Below are 17,515 nucleotides of genomic sequence, written 5' to 3'. Positions count from 1 at the left end.
TCTCTAAAAAACAGAAGTGGCACTGTGACTCAAGTGGTAGAGCACTTGCCTTGAACACAAAGAGGCTCACAGATAGCACCCAGTCCCTGAGTTCAAGCCCCACAACTGGAAAAGAAAAGAAAAGCACAAATACATACTACATATACAATAAGGATGAATGATTTAAAATTTTATAACTACTTAAAGATAATAAAAATTGTAACTGTGTTAACGTTACTGAAAGATAATCAAGTATTAAGTGTTAAATTTAGTATTATTTTAATAGATGAAATATAACCATTCATACGTATGAAATTTCTCCTCAAGTATATAAATTTATTTTTGTATATATGTTCTTGCCTACATATATGTGTGTACAAAGATACACATATATACATGTAAACAAATAACATGTCATATACACATATGTATATAAATATACATGAGGGAAGAGAGAAAAACCAGCAAATGGGTTAAACATTAGCAAGAAGTAAATCCAGTTAAATTATACATTGTTATTTACGATCAATTTAACTTTTTTCAAGTTTGTTTTAAATACATTTTTTTCTTGATAATAGGATTTGATCTGAGGGCCTTTTACTATGTGGATGCTCTGCCACTGAGCCACACTCTTCACTTTAAACTACCTTCCTTTTGTTGATCGTGAACATTAAACTCTGGGCCCGGGTGCTTTTGCTCAAAGCTAGCACTCAACCACTTGTGCCACAAGATCACTTCTGGCTTTTTCTGTGATTAACTGAAAATAAGAGTCTCACAAATTTTTCTGCCCAAGCTGGTTTCAAACCACGATCTTCAGATCTCAGCCTCCTCAGTAGCTAGTATTGCAGATGTGAGTCACTGGTGCCCAGCTTTAAACAACTATATTTTTAACTTGACCATTGACTACATTGTACTGAGCCTGGCATAACTTTTAAAATTTTTGGCTTTGGTTCCCACAACTTCCTCACACCACAGGTACACCCAACACCATTTTGGAAATGGTTGTCTCAACTCTGTTCCAAGGAAAATCTTGATTCCTTGAAACCAAAATTTCAAGGAATCACATCCAAAATATGTAACAATTGGGTTTTTTTCTTCCTTCCTTTTTTTCTTTTTTCTTTGTTTCCTTTCTTTCTTTCTTTTCTTCTTTCTTTCTTTTCCTTCCTTCCTTCCTTCCTTCCTTCCTTCCTTCCTTCCTTCCTTCCTTCCTTCCTTTTCTTCTTCTTCTTCTTCTTCTTCTTCTTCTTCTTCTTCTTCTTCTTCTTCTTCTTCTTCTTCTTCTTCTTCTTCTTCCTCTTCTTCTTCTTCTTCTTTTTCTTCCTCTTCTTCTTCTTCCTCTTCTTCTTCTTCTTCTTCTTCTTCTTCTTCTTCTTCTTCTTCTTCTTCTTCTTCTTCTTCTTCTTCTTCTTCTCCTTCTCCTCCTCCTCCTCCTCCTCCTCCTCCTCCTCCTCCTCCTTTCCTTCCTTCCTTCCTTCCTTCCTTCCTTCCTTCCTTCCTTCCTTCCTTCCTGCCTTCCTTCCTTCTTTCCTTTCGTTCTTTCTATTTTGCCAGTCCTGAGGGTTGACCTCAAGGCCTGGGCACTGTCCTTGGAATTTCTCAAGGGTAACCCTCTACTGCTTGAGCCACAGCATCACTTCTGGCTTTTTCTATGTATGGGGTACTGGGGAATCAACCCAGGGCTTCGTGCATGCTAGGCAAGCACTCTACCACTAGGCCACATTCCCAGCCCCAGGTCTCTTTCTTATTGGTTCCTACTGAATCATCTGTCTTCAGGGATTCATGGTAGAATCTAGCTTGAAGGTGCTTTTCTGTTTTGCTAAGTCATTACCTCTCCTCCAGATTTCAAAAATATATTGAGCTCTTCTGTAATAGCCTCTCCTATTCCTGACATTCACTTTAAAAAAAGATTTTATTAATACTGATTTTTTTACATCAAATTTCAAATGTCAAGTTTAACAAACAGTATTCAAGAAGGGAATCTCTATATGCAATCACAGGCACATAAATTTAGGAACAAAATTAAAGTTAAGCTGAAACTTCGTCATAGATATGCATTGATCTATACAATATAACATAATGTCTTTAGAGTATATATCCCACCATAGATTTATATGTCCATATAGTTATATTCATATCTCAAAGACTATGTCATGACCATGAGTAACCAAAAGTATTGAGTCATCACTCTTGTACTGTTTGAATCTAAGATCCACATATCAGGAGACAGTATGACTTTTGTTCCTTTGGTCTTGATTTATCTCGCTCAACATGATTCACTCTAATTTCATCCACCTCACCGTGAATGCCATTATTTTATCTTATCTGGTGGTTATATAGAATTCCATTGTATATATGCATACCACATTTTTTGTATCCATTCATCTCTAGTAGGGCATCTGGGTTGTTTCCATCTCTTGGGTATTGTGACTAGTGCAGCTATGATCATGGCTGAGCAGATGTCCTTATCATATCCTGGGTTATGATGCTTAGAGTAGATATCCAGGAATGGTATGGCTGGATTGTAGGAAAGGTCTATATTTAGTTTGTTGAGGAACCTCCAAACTGCCTTCCAGAGTGGCTGAATTTGTTTCCATTCCCACCAGCAGTGCAGTAGGGTTCCTCTTTCTCCACATCCCCACCAGCATTTGTTGCTGTCTGAGTTCAGAATATTGGTTATGCTGATTGGGGTAAGATGGTATCTTAGGGTTGTTTTTATTTTCATTTCCTTTGTGTCCATGGATGATGAGCATTTTCTCATATGTTTCTTTGCTATCTTAACCTCTTCTTTTGATAAGTCTCTGTTTAGATCCCTTTCCCACTTTGTGACTGGTTTATTGGCTTTGGGGGAATTAGTTCCTTGAATTCCCTTTAGATATTGAGTATTAGGCATTTGTCTGATGTATTATTGGTAAATATCTTTCGCCAGTTGGTTGGCTATCTTTCTGTTTTAGTAGCTATGTTTTCATCTGTGCAGAAACTTTTTATTTTTAGGTAGTTCCACTTGTCAAATCTCTCCACTCTGTTGTGATCTGGGACTCTGTTCAGGAAGGCTTTGCCTGTGCCTATGTGTTCCAATGTCTCTCCTACTCTATCATGTAACGCTTTCAGAGTTTCAGGTCTGATATTGAGATCTTTGATCCATTTTGAGTTAACATTTATGCATGGCAACTGGCTGAGATCAATTTCAGTTTTCTGAATGTGGCTACCCAGTTTTGCCAGCACCAATAATTGAATAGGCTGTGTTTGTTCCACGGTAGATCTCTAGCTCCTTTGTCAAATATGAGATGACTATAGGTATGTGGTTTTATTTCTGGATCTTCTGTTCCATTGATCTTCTGGTCTATGTTGTTTTTGTTATTTGGCTCTATAGTAGAGTTTGAAGTCTGGTATTATAGTACCACCTGCATTACTCTTTTTGCCTAGAATTGCTTTGGCTATTCTAGGTCTTTTGTTGCTCCATATGAACCTTTGGATTGTATCTTCTATTTCAGTAAAGAATTGTCTTTGGGATTTTGATGGGGATTGCATTGAATTTGTATATCGATTTTGGCAATATGGCCATTTTCACTATATTGGTTCTTCCTATCCATGAGCGTGGGATGTTGTTCCATGTCCTGGTATCCTCTTCGATTTCTTTCATTAGGCTTTCATAGTTTTCATGAAATAATTCCTTTACATCTTTGGCTAAGTTAATCTCTAAACATTTTACTCTTTTGCAAAAGGGATCATTTTCTTGATTTTTCCCACTGTTTGTGTATTTTTGGCGTATAGAAAGGCTACTGACTTTTGCAGGTTGATTTTGTATCCTGCCATTTTGCTAAAGTGATTTATTAGTTCTAGGAGTTTAGGAGTGGAGTTTATTGGGTTGTTCAGATATAGGATCATGTCATCTGCAAGTAGGGATAGTTTGATTTCTTCTTTCCCTATGTGGATCCCTTTGATGTCCTTCTCTTGTCTTATTTCTATAGCTAAGGGTTCCAGCACTATATTGAAGAGAAGTGGAGGAAGTGGGCATCCCTGTCTAGTTCCTGATTTTAAAGTAAATGATTCTAGTCTTTCTCCATTTAATATGATACTGGCTGTAGTTTGTCATATATGGCTTTAATAATTTTAAGGAATGTACCTGCTATTCCTATTTTTTCTAGTGCTTTCAAGATGAATGGATGTTGTATTTTGTCAAATGCCTTCTCGGTGTCCAGAGACATTATCATATGATTCTTAACCTTAGCTCTATTGATATGATGTATTATATTAGTTGATTTGCAAATGTTAAACCAACCTTGCATCTGTGGGATGAAGGCTACTTGATCATGGTGTATAATTTTTGAAATTTGTCTCTGGATTCTGTTGGTTAGTATTTTATTGAGGAGCTTTGTGTCTATGTTTATCAGAGAGATTGGTCTGTAGTTCTCTTTTTTGGAGGGAGGGGTCTTTCCCTGGTTTGGAGATGAATGTGATTTTGGATTCATAGAATGATTTTGGGATGGCTTCCTCTGCTTCTAGCTGTCGTTCACTTTTTAAGCACTTCTACTTTTTATATCATTTAAGTTGTATTGAAATGTACCATAACACATACCATACCACCCACCTAGGTCATGTATAATTTTTATGCCGTACAAACATACCAGAGTCAAATTCAAAGTATTTTCATGACTTTAAAAGGGGACTCTGTGACCTTGAGATTTTATTCACACTTATCCCTCCTCATCTCTCATCGACCATTAGTCTTTCTGTCTCTGTAAATGTAATGTTCATTTTCTGGGTGTAATGGAATCATATAGTCAATTGCACGTGACTTCCTTTAGCTAACATAGTGTTTTCGAAGTTCATCCATATTGTGGCATGTTTCAATATTTTATTCCTTTTTATTACTAAAAGCTATTTTCTGCTCCAATAAACATTTTGTTCATCTATTCTTTAGTTGGATAAGTGAGCTGTTTCTGGTCTGGGCTGTGATGCAGCTATAAACATTTACATACAAGTTTCTGTGTGAACTTAGGCATTTTTCTCAGGCATAGAAATAGAAATGGAATTGCTGTGTGATATGGCCACGCTATGCTTAACATGTGAGGAAATGGCAAAATGATTTTTAAAACAGCTGGATCATTTTACATTTTTACTGGCTGTGAGAGATACTTCCAATTTCTCCAGGATTTTAGCCTTTATCTACTCATTTTTCTTAATCCTGGTGTGAACTATCTCACCATGAAAGTTATTTGCACAAGGTAATGATTTGTAGAAGAAAAGATTGCGAATAGTGCTTTTGCCCCTCATGCCAGAAGTTGCATCACCACAGGTAGACTTAAAAATATACATATATATCCAGCTAAAGTGTCACATAGGTTTATGATTCTATTATACAAATGACAGAGAAAAATTCCCTCCCTGAAAATAATTCGTTCTTTTCCCCAATATACATGCACAGAGCTGGGAGAGGGCAGAGCCTGAGAGCTGACCATAACTTCATGATTCCAGTAGATTTTCAACATGTGTATTTTTTCAGACAAAAGATATAAAGGGAATTAATAAAGCCTATCTGAAGATAACATTTAGAAATGTTGATTACATATAAAACCTTTAGGATAAAGGAAACAAGTATAAGAGCATAGCATATGAAATAGTAGAAAAATAATAAAGTTAATTTAATCTAGAATTGAAAATTTTGACTAATATTGGAAATAGAAAAAATGAGATAACGGGGAAGAATGTCAAACTATATCACCACAGAAAACAGATTATTCTGTTTTTCTTTTGGCGATATGTCTAAAATTAAGGCATAAACTGACTTCCATAGAAATAAAGGACCCTAAAAACCAACAATAGGGGAATTGATTCTAAAATGGATATTGAGGTCCTCCAAAATGTCCCCACTTCCTCTTCTGAGGAGGAGCATGTTCATATAATCTGCACTTTTTTGGAGTCCTAGGAGTCAGAATGGTAGGGTCAATGGCAAAACTCCGGAGATAAAGATATATTGAGAGGAAATAGCAGAAATCTTTTACTTTGACACACCCATAATTAGGAGGAAAAAATCATCCATAGATGACTTGCCAGAAATCTTTACAAGAAGGTCAAAGAATGCTTCTGAATCTTAGCATGTGACATATGACATATTCTTCAGCAATACTCGCTCCATTCCCAGACTCTTCCCCCTCCCAGCTCTGCGCACATTTATTGAGGGAAAGAATGAATTATTTTCAGGGAGGAAACTTGTCTGCCAAACACCACAGAATAGAATCAAAACCTTATGTGACAATCTAGCTGTGGTGATGTAACTTCCATCATGAGGGGCAAAAGCCAGGAAGGTGAGCTCAGGAGCGAGTATATAGCAGGCAGCCAGATGGAGAGACTGGGTAGACTGGGGTACAGGTGGACTGGGCAGATGGAGGCAAGAATGAACAAGCAGTGAAAAAGCCAGTGAGTGTGACCAGGTCCTGAGGGCAGCTGAGATACCTCAGGTTCCTCTGGTCCTCTTCCCCAGAGCCTCTGGTCTCTAGCAGAGTGTCCAGCTGGGCCATGGCCTCATCACTGAAGGTAGATCAGGAAGTGAAGCCCAAGGATGATTCTTTCAGAGTTTATCACAAGCCAGGTGGAAGATGTGGTGACAACTTTTCACAAAGTATTCAAACCTTAAAGAACCAATCCTAGACATCCATGACCAAACTCCTCTACTTAGACCTGATTCTCCCTGTTCCTGACCCCATTCTTCTCACCAATATCCACGATGGTTTGGATAGTCTCACTTATAGGAAGTGAAGTTCAGACAGATGTGAAGAGATATTCTAAGATATTTGTGATGTTCAATGGGATGTGAAAAGGCAACCAGCAGCTGGTGGACATTCTTGAGAAAATGAAACCTGAGATCTGGCTGCTTCCCCAGAAATGTAACGCAGTCTAAATGTGTGTCCAGCTCTTGAGTCTCAGGATGGACAATGAGAACTACTTTGGGATATCTATTGAAGAAGAGACAAGTTGCAAAGCTAAAATGGATTGGGAATGAAGCTCCATTTCTGGGCCAGATTTCTAAACTGTAAGAGCCAAATTGTTTTCTAAAATAGCTAAACATGCCCATGTGGAGAACTATCGCTACACTGTGGCAGAGACTGATGAGAAAAAAATGTCATCAGCCTTCAGTTTATCATATACAGAGCTGAGAAATCAGTATATAACTCTATAGGACATGATCCCCCAAAATATCAAGAGGATAAAATGACCCAGAAGCAAGAACAAAGTTATATTGTACCAAGTCCAGGGCCAGGGGACTCTGTGATTCTCCGTTCAAGACCAATATTGCCTTGGTTTGTGTATTACTATTGTGATGGGAACACTGGAAATAAAACCAGAGTTTAATGGAAGTCTTATCTAGTTCTGTGATGTGTGTTCTCTCTTCTCTTTCCCTAGTGCCTCACACCCAGCCTGCCATAATTTCTGGAGAAATTAGAAAAATCTGCACACAGATGTTTCTGTGTGCAGAATTTTTAGTATGAGAATACTTTTTTCTCTCCTCCTTTGTCTTAAGCTTTGTGTTTTCTTCCTTTTGATGATTGGTTTTTTTTAAAAGTTGAGGAGCTAGGCTGGCGGGGGAGCTAGGATGGCGGGGGTGGGAAAGACTATCTTACTTCTTGTGAGGCCGTTTCTTGTTTCTGTCCTTCCTGCCACAATTTCCCTGTTGACTTAGGGTTTCCAATCTATTTTAATCCCCCCTTGAACCTGATCTAACAAGGAACATGGAGGTCCTTCAGCTGTGTCCCTAGTTCGTTCTATAACTGGATTTTTCTCATTCATATGTATCTACATGTACATACTCATACAGATATGAGTATATATCTTCCTACTCCATTACCTAACCTATCCTCTTTCCTCACCACCATTTTCTTGCCCCAGTTCCTGTCAGAGATACAACTTTTGGCAGGTGATAGTTATCTTAGTTTTCAGTTACCCAGGCAAAAGTTCTGGTCCCATCCTTCTTCCTGATATTGTAGCCACTTGGTGCCCAGGATAAGTTGGAAAAGAACCAATAGCTGAGAAGCAGAGGGCTGGGGAAGACCTTTTCCTCCTAGTCAAGGTCTTTTTGCCTTCTTCCAGGTCAGGTGAACAGAGGCGGGAGATGTTAGCCTGTGTGAGGTCCAGATGCTGCTGCCCCCATTGTGCTTTCCTTTGGAAATATTTTTGTGCTTCCAAGAAAAGCAATCAGTATATATGTGTATGTATGTACACTTATCGATGTGTCCATGTTTATGGTTAAAAAACTATAGGTCAAAACGGTTGGAAAGTTGACTCCTCTTGAATCTTCCAGGGATAGCACTGTTGCAGCTTTTATGTTAACCCTTCAGCTTTTTTATTTTTTCATGAGACTTGCTATCTGGGGTCAGCCTGCCAGTGGCTCAGTGTCTACTTATGACTTTCACTCATTTTTGCCTTCAATCCTATTTCCACCCAGGCTGCATCATTTTTGCTCCCAATATTCCATAGAAAAGGAATGTGGAGGCTTTCTTCCCAAGAGTATGCAAACCAATTGCACTTTAGTTTGGCGGAAGCCCTGCCTATCTTTGGGATCTCTTCTTCACTTCCATTAGGTATTGTTTCCCTTTTGATTGTTCTACTGCCCCTCTTTACCCTACAACCCATAGATCAAGACCCATAGTGTCAAGAAATTATTAAAAAAATACACATATTTTGACCTCTTTAAAAAAAAGTCAAGCTGTCTACTGGTTGCTGGTGGTTCACACTTGTAATCCTAGAAGCCAATCTGTGCAGGAAAGTCATGAGACTTTTTGGTGTGTGTGTGGGGGAGATCATGGGGCTTGAACTCAGGGCCTTGGTGATATTCCTGAGATTTTCCTTTTTATTGTCTGGGTAATATATAAAGGGGTTACAGTTACATTCACCAGGTAGTAGGTGCATTACTACTCACACATTGATACCCTTTCTCATGTTTTTGTCCCCATTTCCCTCCCTCTGTCCGCTCCCAATCCTCTTCTTTTCTCCCCTGCCCTTTCCTATTTCAAATAAACAAACTTGTATACAATGTACTAGGTAACAAAGTCAGAATGAATAACAATTCCTGAGATTTTTTTGTTCGAGGGTAATACTCTATCGTTTTGAGCCACAGCTCTACTTCTGGTTTTCTGGTCGTTAATTGGAGATACAAGTCTTAAATTTTCTTGCCTGGGCTGGCTTTGAACTATCTTCTCAGATCTCAGCTTCTTGAGTATCTAGGTACAGAAACAAGCCAGCTCCATGAGACTCTTATCTCTAATTAACTACCAAAAAAAGCCAGAAATGTAGCTGTGACTCTAATGGAACACTAGCCTTCAGGAAAAGTTTAAGGACATTGCTCAGGCCCTGAGTTTAAGCCCCAGGACCAACACACACACACACACACACACACACACACACACAGAGTAAAGTTGTTCTGAAACACATACTTGCATTTAATCCCTTGTACAGATATGCTAATTCTTCCCTACTATATCTGAAGATGGAAAATAAGCTTTATTAGGTAGGGAAGGAGATTTTTGGATTCTAGTCATTGATTTCTCAGCAAGGGCTCCAACAATCAACTCATCAAAGACAACAGAGAAAATCAGTAAGAACAAACTGCTCCCTAGTCCTAAGTACCAGCCATGAGTTACACAAAACTCATATGCACAAGATGCAAAAGGCAGAACTACTGTCAGAACATTTATTGCAGGTGAAAATAAGGCAATGTGTTGAAGGTTTATTGGGGGAAAGGAAATGAATTACGTTGAGGGAGGAGAACTTTTGTCCTGGAGAATGATGAAGATTTTCTCTTTCAATAGGGAAACATTTTCCAACACACTGCCATTAGGAATTGAAGGGGCAGCCGGAGGCACCTGATGCATTTGACGTTTGCAGGTGGGTCTGCCATGGAGTCCTGGCTCCCTGTGTGCCATGGCTGTGAGATGCCTGTGGTTAGCAAATAGCACATTTGTTGGCTCTCCATGCCAGCCTGTGCCCTTCCTGTTCTTCTCAAGGTTACTCTGACCAGGACAAGCAGCTTCTTGCATCCTGGACTTGACACATGACACTTTAGAGCAGGAAGCTTTCTTGTTGAGGTTCTGGCCCTGAATATGATCTGGCTGGGTTTGCTTTTCTGCCTTCTGTTGAGTTTTCCCAGACTTCACGGAAGACAAAAAGGGTCCTGGGGAGCACGTAGTATCTACTCCATGCCTCTGCACTCCTTTCACCCCTGGGACTTTCCCAGTGTCTCTGGGGACTTTCTGATGTTCAGTGTTGGCTGGAATAGCAGCTCTCCCTTTACCTAGGCTTCTGGCTTGCACAGATGGAGAACTGCCCTTTCCCAGGGAACTTTGTCCTTTACTGTTTTTACCTGTACTAAGCCACTGAAAAAACTGCTTCATGTGGGTTCTGAAGCGGTTTTCATGAGGAGGCCGTACCTTCTGTGACAGTGGGTGGGAGGATTTTGTCCCAGGCCTCTCCTTTGCTTTCTCTTGGGGATGCTGGGTCTGCTTTCTGGGTTGTGATGGTGCCAGCCCTGTATCTCCTCCACCAAAGTCCCTTGATTTGGGTGTTGCAGGGCTCATGCCCTTCTTAACTTGTGGCAAATTCTTGCCTCGGCTCTTGTGGAGGTCACTGGTGGTGCAAGGCTTCTGTGCCTGCTCCCTGCTGATCTTTGACTTGTCCTGTAGAGCATGTAGCACATGGGAAGTTGCCACATCCCCACTGGAATCACCAGAGTCAAAAGTAAACAAACTCGGGTTTTTCAAGTTATCTGACTCCAGAGGCTGGTCATCCTGAAGACCCTGGGCCTTTCCTTTCTTTCTGCTCTCCATTTTCAATTTCAACTCATCAAAAAGTTGATATTTTAAGTCTGGGAGATCAGGACCACGGGGACCCAATGTTCCCTTTAAGGGACATTGAGTAGTCAGTGCCGTTTCCACGTTTCTCATATCAACATCTGTCCTTAGGGAGCTCTTGCACTTGCTGACCTTTAAGGTGGTACTGGCTTGTGATTGATAAAAACAGAGATCCTCCACCTTAGATAGCTCCCTAGATTTTTCTGTGCTAGCCATGGAAATATTTCCCAACCTCATGCTTTTTTCCTGAGGTGGTTTTACCCTTTTATCAGAAATTTCTCTCTTACTCAGTGGCTCAGATACAGCTTCAGTTGACCTTATTTTTACTTTCTGAATGGCTTTGTTGGTGATGTTTTGTGTTTGGCAAAGCAAAGGATCATTTCTATCCATTTTGTGAAGATCTACAGGATCATGCTTCATATCACGGTGTGGTTGGGATCCTTCCTCTTGTTTATTTTCAGGTAAGACATCAGGATCAGGAAAATCTACAACACGGAGTGGTTGGGATCCTTCCTCTTGTTTATTTTCAGGTAAGGCATCAGGATCAGGAAAATCTACGACGTAGGTTGAATTTGTTGATCTTATCTTCTCTTCACTATCAAAATTTTTGCTAAGAGGCTGAGAGAAACTAAGTTGAGAATCCTCCCCAGAAATGGAACTGGATGGGGAGGGAAGTTTCAAGTTGGAACAGGCCTGGTATGGATTTTCTTTTTCATTAACAATTTCTACGGTTTCACGGATTTTCTGGAGAAGACCATGCATCATCTTCATATAGAAAAACTTAATACGGTCTTCCAAAATAGTTTGCTTGCTGGAATCATGGAAGGAAATGTTGGGGGGTATGCTCAAGCTGCTCTCCACCCGCATTAACGGTTCCAGTGCCGTCTGTTTCATTTGGCTAGGGGATTTTTCCCGGGAGGGAAATTGCATGTTGTTGAACATCAGTGAACCAGTTGCAGTGCCAGGAATCTGACCTTTACTGATTTCTGCAAATTTCTTGTCCCAGTGTTTTTCCAGGGCATCTTTGAGTTGTTTATGACTCAGTGAGGTATTTACAGTATTCCTTGACATACTCTCTGTGTAACTTTCTGGGCTTGACTCTGAGTCAGATCCTGAACTACTATGAGAATCACCCTCTGAATCACTGGATAGATGGTCTGTGGGGCCAATCTCTGGACTGTATCCCTGTTCCTTCCCCACTTCCTCTTCTAGCAGAGGTATTTCTGAGTTCTTCTCGTCAACGCTTTCTGGTTCAATCGATTCAAAGTTTGGATGTGTGCTGCTCTGACATTTCAGGGAGGAAAACCATGAGAGTCCCTGACTGCTCTTAGACTCAGAGCTCTGGGGAATGTCTGCCCTAGAGCCCTGGGGAATGTCTGTCCTAGGACTTATCCATGACAGAGACTCTTGGATCCTGTGTGGCAGGCCCCAGCGGTGCTGGATGAGCCTCTTTCGAAGGTGATGCTCTAGTTTTTGCCGCAGTTCACTGGTGAGGGGGAAATCACCAGGAAGGATGGACACTGTAACATTGGCCTGGGAATATTGTCTGGCCAATGAAAGTTGTGGAGCTGGAGAACAAAAGTCTTCCTGAGATCCCCGGACCACAGAGGGTAAACCCCACACATTCTCTTGCTTTTTCCGCAGTATATTATGTTCCATGTGATGAATTTCAGAGGTTGTAAGGATCTGTGTCTCACTCTGTGGTCCATGAAAACAGACTCCACAGGCCCTAACCTGGGGTAAGAGAGAAGGTGGTAGGACTGGAAGTGGAGATTGAAACTGGGCCTGGGCCTGGGCCTGGGACATTGGAAGATCTTGGCACAAGGTTTCAGGTAAGACTTGAGACTGGATATCAGATAATGGCAAAGGTTTAGGGTTAGGGAAGATGGGGGATTCATGGGCTGTGGCGACGTTGGAGATTATATTAAAGAAGACAAGTTTTAGGGTACAGTCACCTAAGGCAACAACAGCAGGGCTCAGGGACTCACTGTGTAGTGATGGGAGGCCCCAGAAGTGCTTAGCAGATGATTTTTGTCGTGAGTGGTCCTCATAGGGATTTGGACCTGGGGCCTGCACGTACTTGTGTAGCTCCTCTTGCTTGCCTTTGGCCATCCCAAATGGAAGGGAAACTGCCAGGTCCTGCTCCTCAGCAACAGACCCTAACACTTTCCCTACAGAACTCAATAGCGTATCATGTTTTGAAAAGGAAGCAATTTTGTTTTCCCTTTCTTTCCACATCAATAAGCCTTCTCTCTTCTTAATTTGTGATTCCAGGAATTTAAGGACATCAAGTCCAACAAATGAGAGGTTACAAGGTTCTACATAGTAGGTTGGAGTGCTATCTCCTGCAGAGGCCTCAGAAGAATGAAGGTCAAGACAATTCTGCCTGGCCTTATGTTCTACCAAATCGGAAGACAGTGTGTTTTTCACAATAGGCTCACTGCAGGAGAATCCTGACACCTCTAAGCTGGAAGAGTTAGGGTCTCTCATTGTTGAGTCACAGGTGGACAACCTATCAGGGCTGTCCACAGTAGACAAAGGGCAAACTTGTTGGAGAACAAGTTCTCCTCCCTGAGTAGGATGTGCTAGGGGAGGGGAAATTAAGGCAAGTTGCTCAGATGGTGAGGGGTCCACTGGGAATTTGATCTCTGTCTGAGAAATTGGTTTGGATGGTTCAGACTCTTCCAGTGGTGAGGATGAACTGAAGTCCTTCAAGGGAATGTCTTGGTTTGGTGAGGGTACAGAAAAGGTAGGCGTAGGGGCTCGGATTGGTTGTTCTGAAGGAATTGCTGAAAGAGCAGTAGTCAGAGATGATGACTTTTTCATGGGAGCTGGGGAAGCGGATGGGGACAGAGCACATGCAGTTTCCTTCAGGTATGCCTGGGAGAGCAGACGACTGACCTCAGCAGTTGTTCTGTTGCATACCTCACAGAAAGGGTCAGGGCAGAGCAGTTGCCGAAAGTGGGTGGTATCATGTTGTAGGTTCAGGGGGCTGCAGGAGACAGAAGGGACCAAGCTGTATCTATGATTAGCACAAGGATGAGCGGGCCCACTGACCCCGTGGTTGTTGGGCTGCCGGCTACTTTCTTCATGTTCTCTAACATCTAGGACCTCTCAACACAGACTAGAGCTTCTCCCCAGAACCTTCCTTCACATACCTTTTCTGGCTATCCCTCCCATGACTGAGATGGGTGGCACTTCATCCCCAGGACACAGAGATCAGAATAGAATGGGAAATCATAATCACCTTTTCAGAATAGAAAGAAGCTTCCTCCCTTCCTCTACTTCTTCCCGGTGACTTCTCCGATCTGGAAAACCAGGACAATGGATTACATGTAACAAAAGTAGGAACATAAGAATCCTATCAATCTCTAGGATATAAATGCTAAAATCCCCAAATATGAGTAGACAAAGTCAAATGATCAGTTTCCTTCATTAAGAAGGTTCATATGAAGCTAGCATCATGTATAAAATACCTTCTACCTCATCCCATGTGATGCACAAATCCACCATGTGAAGCCCTGCAGTCAGTGGTTACCTCAGACATAAATCTGAGCACCCAGGAGTAATGCTCTCCACAATGCCTGGACACTGAAGTTGTGGCTTGACATATCACCTGGCCCCCTAGTGAGCAGAACCCACTGCCTGGGTGTAGAACTGCCTCATGTTCACGGTTGGCAGAGTATGGACTCTGAGCTGTGTGTCTGGTCTGCCTTTCTGTGAGCCTCTCCTTGGAGGGCTCATTTTCTGAGAGAAACCTAGTAGCCTAGTAGCTAATGTCCTGAGAAACTATGAGAACAAGAGAATGACAAAAGGCATTTTTTTAAATGTTTATTAACACTGAGGTTTTACATCATATTTCAAATGTCATGTTGTATAAACAAGTATGCAAAAAAGGAATCTCTACATGCAACCACTGACACATAAATTTAGGAACATAATTAAATTAAGCTGAGTGTTTTTTATGGCATAGATATGTCTATAGAATATATATCCCATCATAAACTTGTATGTCTATCTAGACATATTTATATCTCCAAATTCATGTCAATGCGCTGGAGTATGTTAGTATTGAGTCATGCATTATTTGGATCTTATATCCATATTGAAAGAGACGGTGCACCCTCTGTTCTGACAAAAATCATTTTTGGTGAGCTTAAATCAGATAGGAAAACAACGTACCTCGAAATGCTCTCCTCCTCTTCCTCTTCATTATTCCCTGTCATTGAGAGCAAAAAGAAAAGAATGAGGTCTCAGGACTCATTTCTATTGCTCCTCTTTGTAGCGATTTCTGCTAAGCATTATTCAATAATAAGATGTCTCCACATTAAATTCAGATTTGATTCTTCTTTTTATTTTTTTATTATTTTTTCGCCAGTTGTAGGACTTGAACTCAGGGCCTGAGCACTGTCCTTGGACATTTCTCAAGGTTAGTACTCTACCATTTGAGCTACAGCACCATTTCCAGCTTTTTTCCATATAGTGGTACCAAGGAATCGAACCTGGGCCTTCATGCATGCTAGGCAAGCACTCTACCACTAGGCCAAATTCCAGGCCCTGATTCTTCCTTTTATTAGCTTCTAAAGATGATCAAGTATGTTTACTTTGTCTTCTTAAAGAAGGTCTTATCACTGGGGTTTTGGGCTAGAGGTCCTCTGCTAGAGGAGGGCATAGAATCTGCAGCCAACAGCCACACAGTACTCCCCACACTGTACTCCCCCTCAGAGGATTCTGAACTGTGGGCATAACTCAGGTGCCAGGCTCTGCTCAGAGGATCTCAAGAGGTCAGCGCTGCTCTCGTGACCATCTCAACAGGAGGAAAAGCCTGGTGATGGTACAGGGGCACCCAGGACCAAATGTTAGGAGCCACTGTTCTTCACATCACTAAACAAATGAGAGCCACAGTGTCACCATGTAAGCCCTTTCTCTAAGACCCTCCAACACAGAGAGGTGGTCTATGGATTTCAGATGGAAACTTTAATCCTCCGTAAGTCCTCCATGCCAGGCAGCACGCCCTATGACATGGGTGCTTTGTCTTCTTTTCGGACTTTCTCTTAGATCTCTGTAAGATAGACTGACTCATTCATTCAGTGATGTCAAGCTAGAGATGGGAAACCCAAAAGAATCTCTGGGGGATTCTCTCATATTTCCTTACCTGTTGGATGTCCTTTTTCAGGAGTTTTGGTGATGGAGGTTTCAATAACCGGTAGCACAGACATAGGAGTAGAAACCACAAGGCACTTAGAAAGGTGAACCTGGGGTCTCCATTTAAGAGAAGTGAGCCAAAGCTCAGCCATGACTCAATATGACTCTTCAGAAAAGAGAAACCATTTTCCATGTTCTGGATCTTATGGCTGCCTGAGGCATCTGAGCCCCTACAGGGCAGGGGCTCATCAATACCCCCTGGGCTGCATCACAGTGCAAGGCAGAGTCACAGAGGCTTCTGAGGGTGGGGGAGGGGCAGTGTGAAGAGGGATTGCCCACAGCTCCGCCCTCCCTTGCTATTTGCCAGTTGACCACTAGGGGGCAACCCTGTCATATATTCCGAATCATTTCCCCAGGAGGAATCTAGTTAATTTTGTCTGACCTGGTATATGCAAGTCCTGAAAGTGGAGTTTATGGAAATAGAAATGGCTCCCACAGAGCCCTGTGAGTCTTCTCTGTTACTGGATGATCTGATGGGATTTCAGGACTGATATGGAGACCCGGGATCTTGCTGGCCAGGTCCCGAGGGCCTCATAAGCTGTATCTGCCTACTTCAGGAGGCAATATGAGACTCTATTACAGAGCTATAATTATCAAAACAGCTTGGTACTGGCACAAGAGCAGGCCTGTAGACCAATGGAATAGAACTGAGGACCCAGATATTAAACCACAGACCTATGGCCACCTCATCTTTGACAAGGGAGCCAAAAAAATAGAAGGGAAGAAAGACAGCCTCTTCAACAAGTGGCGCTGGCAGAACTGGTTAAGCACCTACAGAAAAGTAAAGTTGGATCCTTCTTTGTCACCCTGCACTAGAATTAACTCCAAATGGATCAAAGACCTCGAGGTAAAAGCCAACACACTGAAAACTTTACAAGAATTAATAGGAGGCACACTAGGCCTCCTTGGCACAGGGCGAAACTTTCTCAATAAGAACCAAGAAACACAACAAATCAGAGAAAGGCTGGATAAGTGGGACTGCATTAAACTTCTGTATAACAAAGGACATAGCTAATAAATTAACTAGAAAGCCTACAGAGTGGGAGAAGATCTTCACTAACCATACAATGGACAAAGGGCTCACATCTAAAATATATCAACAGCTCAAAAAAATTGAATCACTCCAAAACTAATCTCCAAAGTAACAACCATCCATTAAAAGATGGGCCAAAGACTTAAAGAGAGTCTTCTCTGAAGAAACAATAATGGTCTATAGACACATGAAGAAATGCTAGAATATCTCTGGCCATAAAAGAAATGCAAATCAAAACAACTCTAAGATTCCACCTCACTCCAGTTAGAATGGCCAGGATCAAGGAAACTAATAACAACAGATGCTGGAGGGGATGTGGCCAGGAGGGATCACTACCACACGGTTGGTGGGAGTGCAAACTCATTCAACCACTATGGAAAGTGGTATGGCAGTTCCTCACAAGACTAAACATAGAGTTTCCCTATGACACAGCAATTCCACTACTTGGCATTTACCC

The 17,515-nt window shown here is 41.6% G+C and overlaps 1 protein-coding gene and 1 pseudogene across 1 annotated transcript; one reads left to right on the top strand and one right to left on the bottom strand.

Moving 5' to 3' along the window:
- Nucleotides 1-6,495: 6,495 nt before the first annotated feature.
- On the top strand, nucleotides 6,496-7,249 carry LOC150064802 (proteasome activator complex subunit 3 pseudogene; annotated as a pseudogene).
- A 2,473-nt stretch (nucleotides 7,250-9,722) lies between these two features.
- LOC150064801 (spermatogenesis-associated protein 31D3-like) lies at nucleotides 9,723-16,117 on the bottom strand. Its single transcript, XM_090329079.1, has 4 exons — nucleotides 15,976-16,117; nucleotides 15,003-15,039; nucleotides 11,379-13,812; nucleotides 9,723-10,868 (listed from the first exon to the last, which is right to left on the bottom strand). The coding sequence occupies exons 1-4, from the start codon at nucleotides 16,115-16,117 to the stop codon at nucleotides 9,723-9,725; spliced, it is 3,759 nt and encodes a 1,252-aa protein (XP_090185205.1).
- Nucleotides 16,118-17,515: the final 1,398 nt, after the last annotated feature.

Source organism: Megascapheus bottae, chromosome 3 (genome assembly GCF_031878675.1).
Source record: "Megascapheus bottae isolate mThoBot1 chromosome 3, mThoBot2.hap1, whole genome shotgun sequence".
Lineage (NCBI taxonomy): Eukaryota > Metazoa > Chordata > Mammalia > Rodentia > Geomyidae > Megascapheus > Megascapheus bottae.
Note: the sequence above shows the minus strand (reverse complement) of the source record. Positions and strands in the feature narration are given on the sequence as shown.

Bases quoted from the DNA above. Each gene is read 5' to 3' on its own strand.
- LOC150064801 (XM_090329079.1), bottom strand. From the start codon at position 16,117: ATGGCTGAGCTTTGGCTCACTTCTCTTAAATGGAGACCCCAGGTTCAC. The intron at 15,040-15,975 runs GTAAGGAAATAT...TCTCAATGACAG, and splicing joins TGAAAAAGGACATCCAACAG to GGAATAATGAAGAGGAAGAG. The intron at 13,813-15,002 runs GTACGTTGTTTT...TGTCTCCTGCAG, and splicing joins GAGGAGGAGAGCATTTCGAG to CCCCCTGAACCTACAACATG.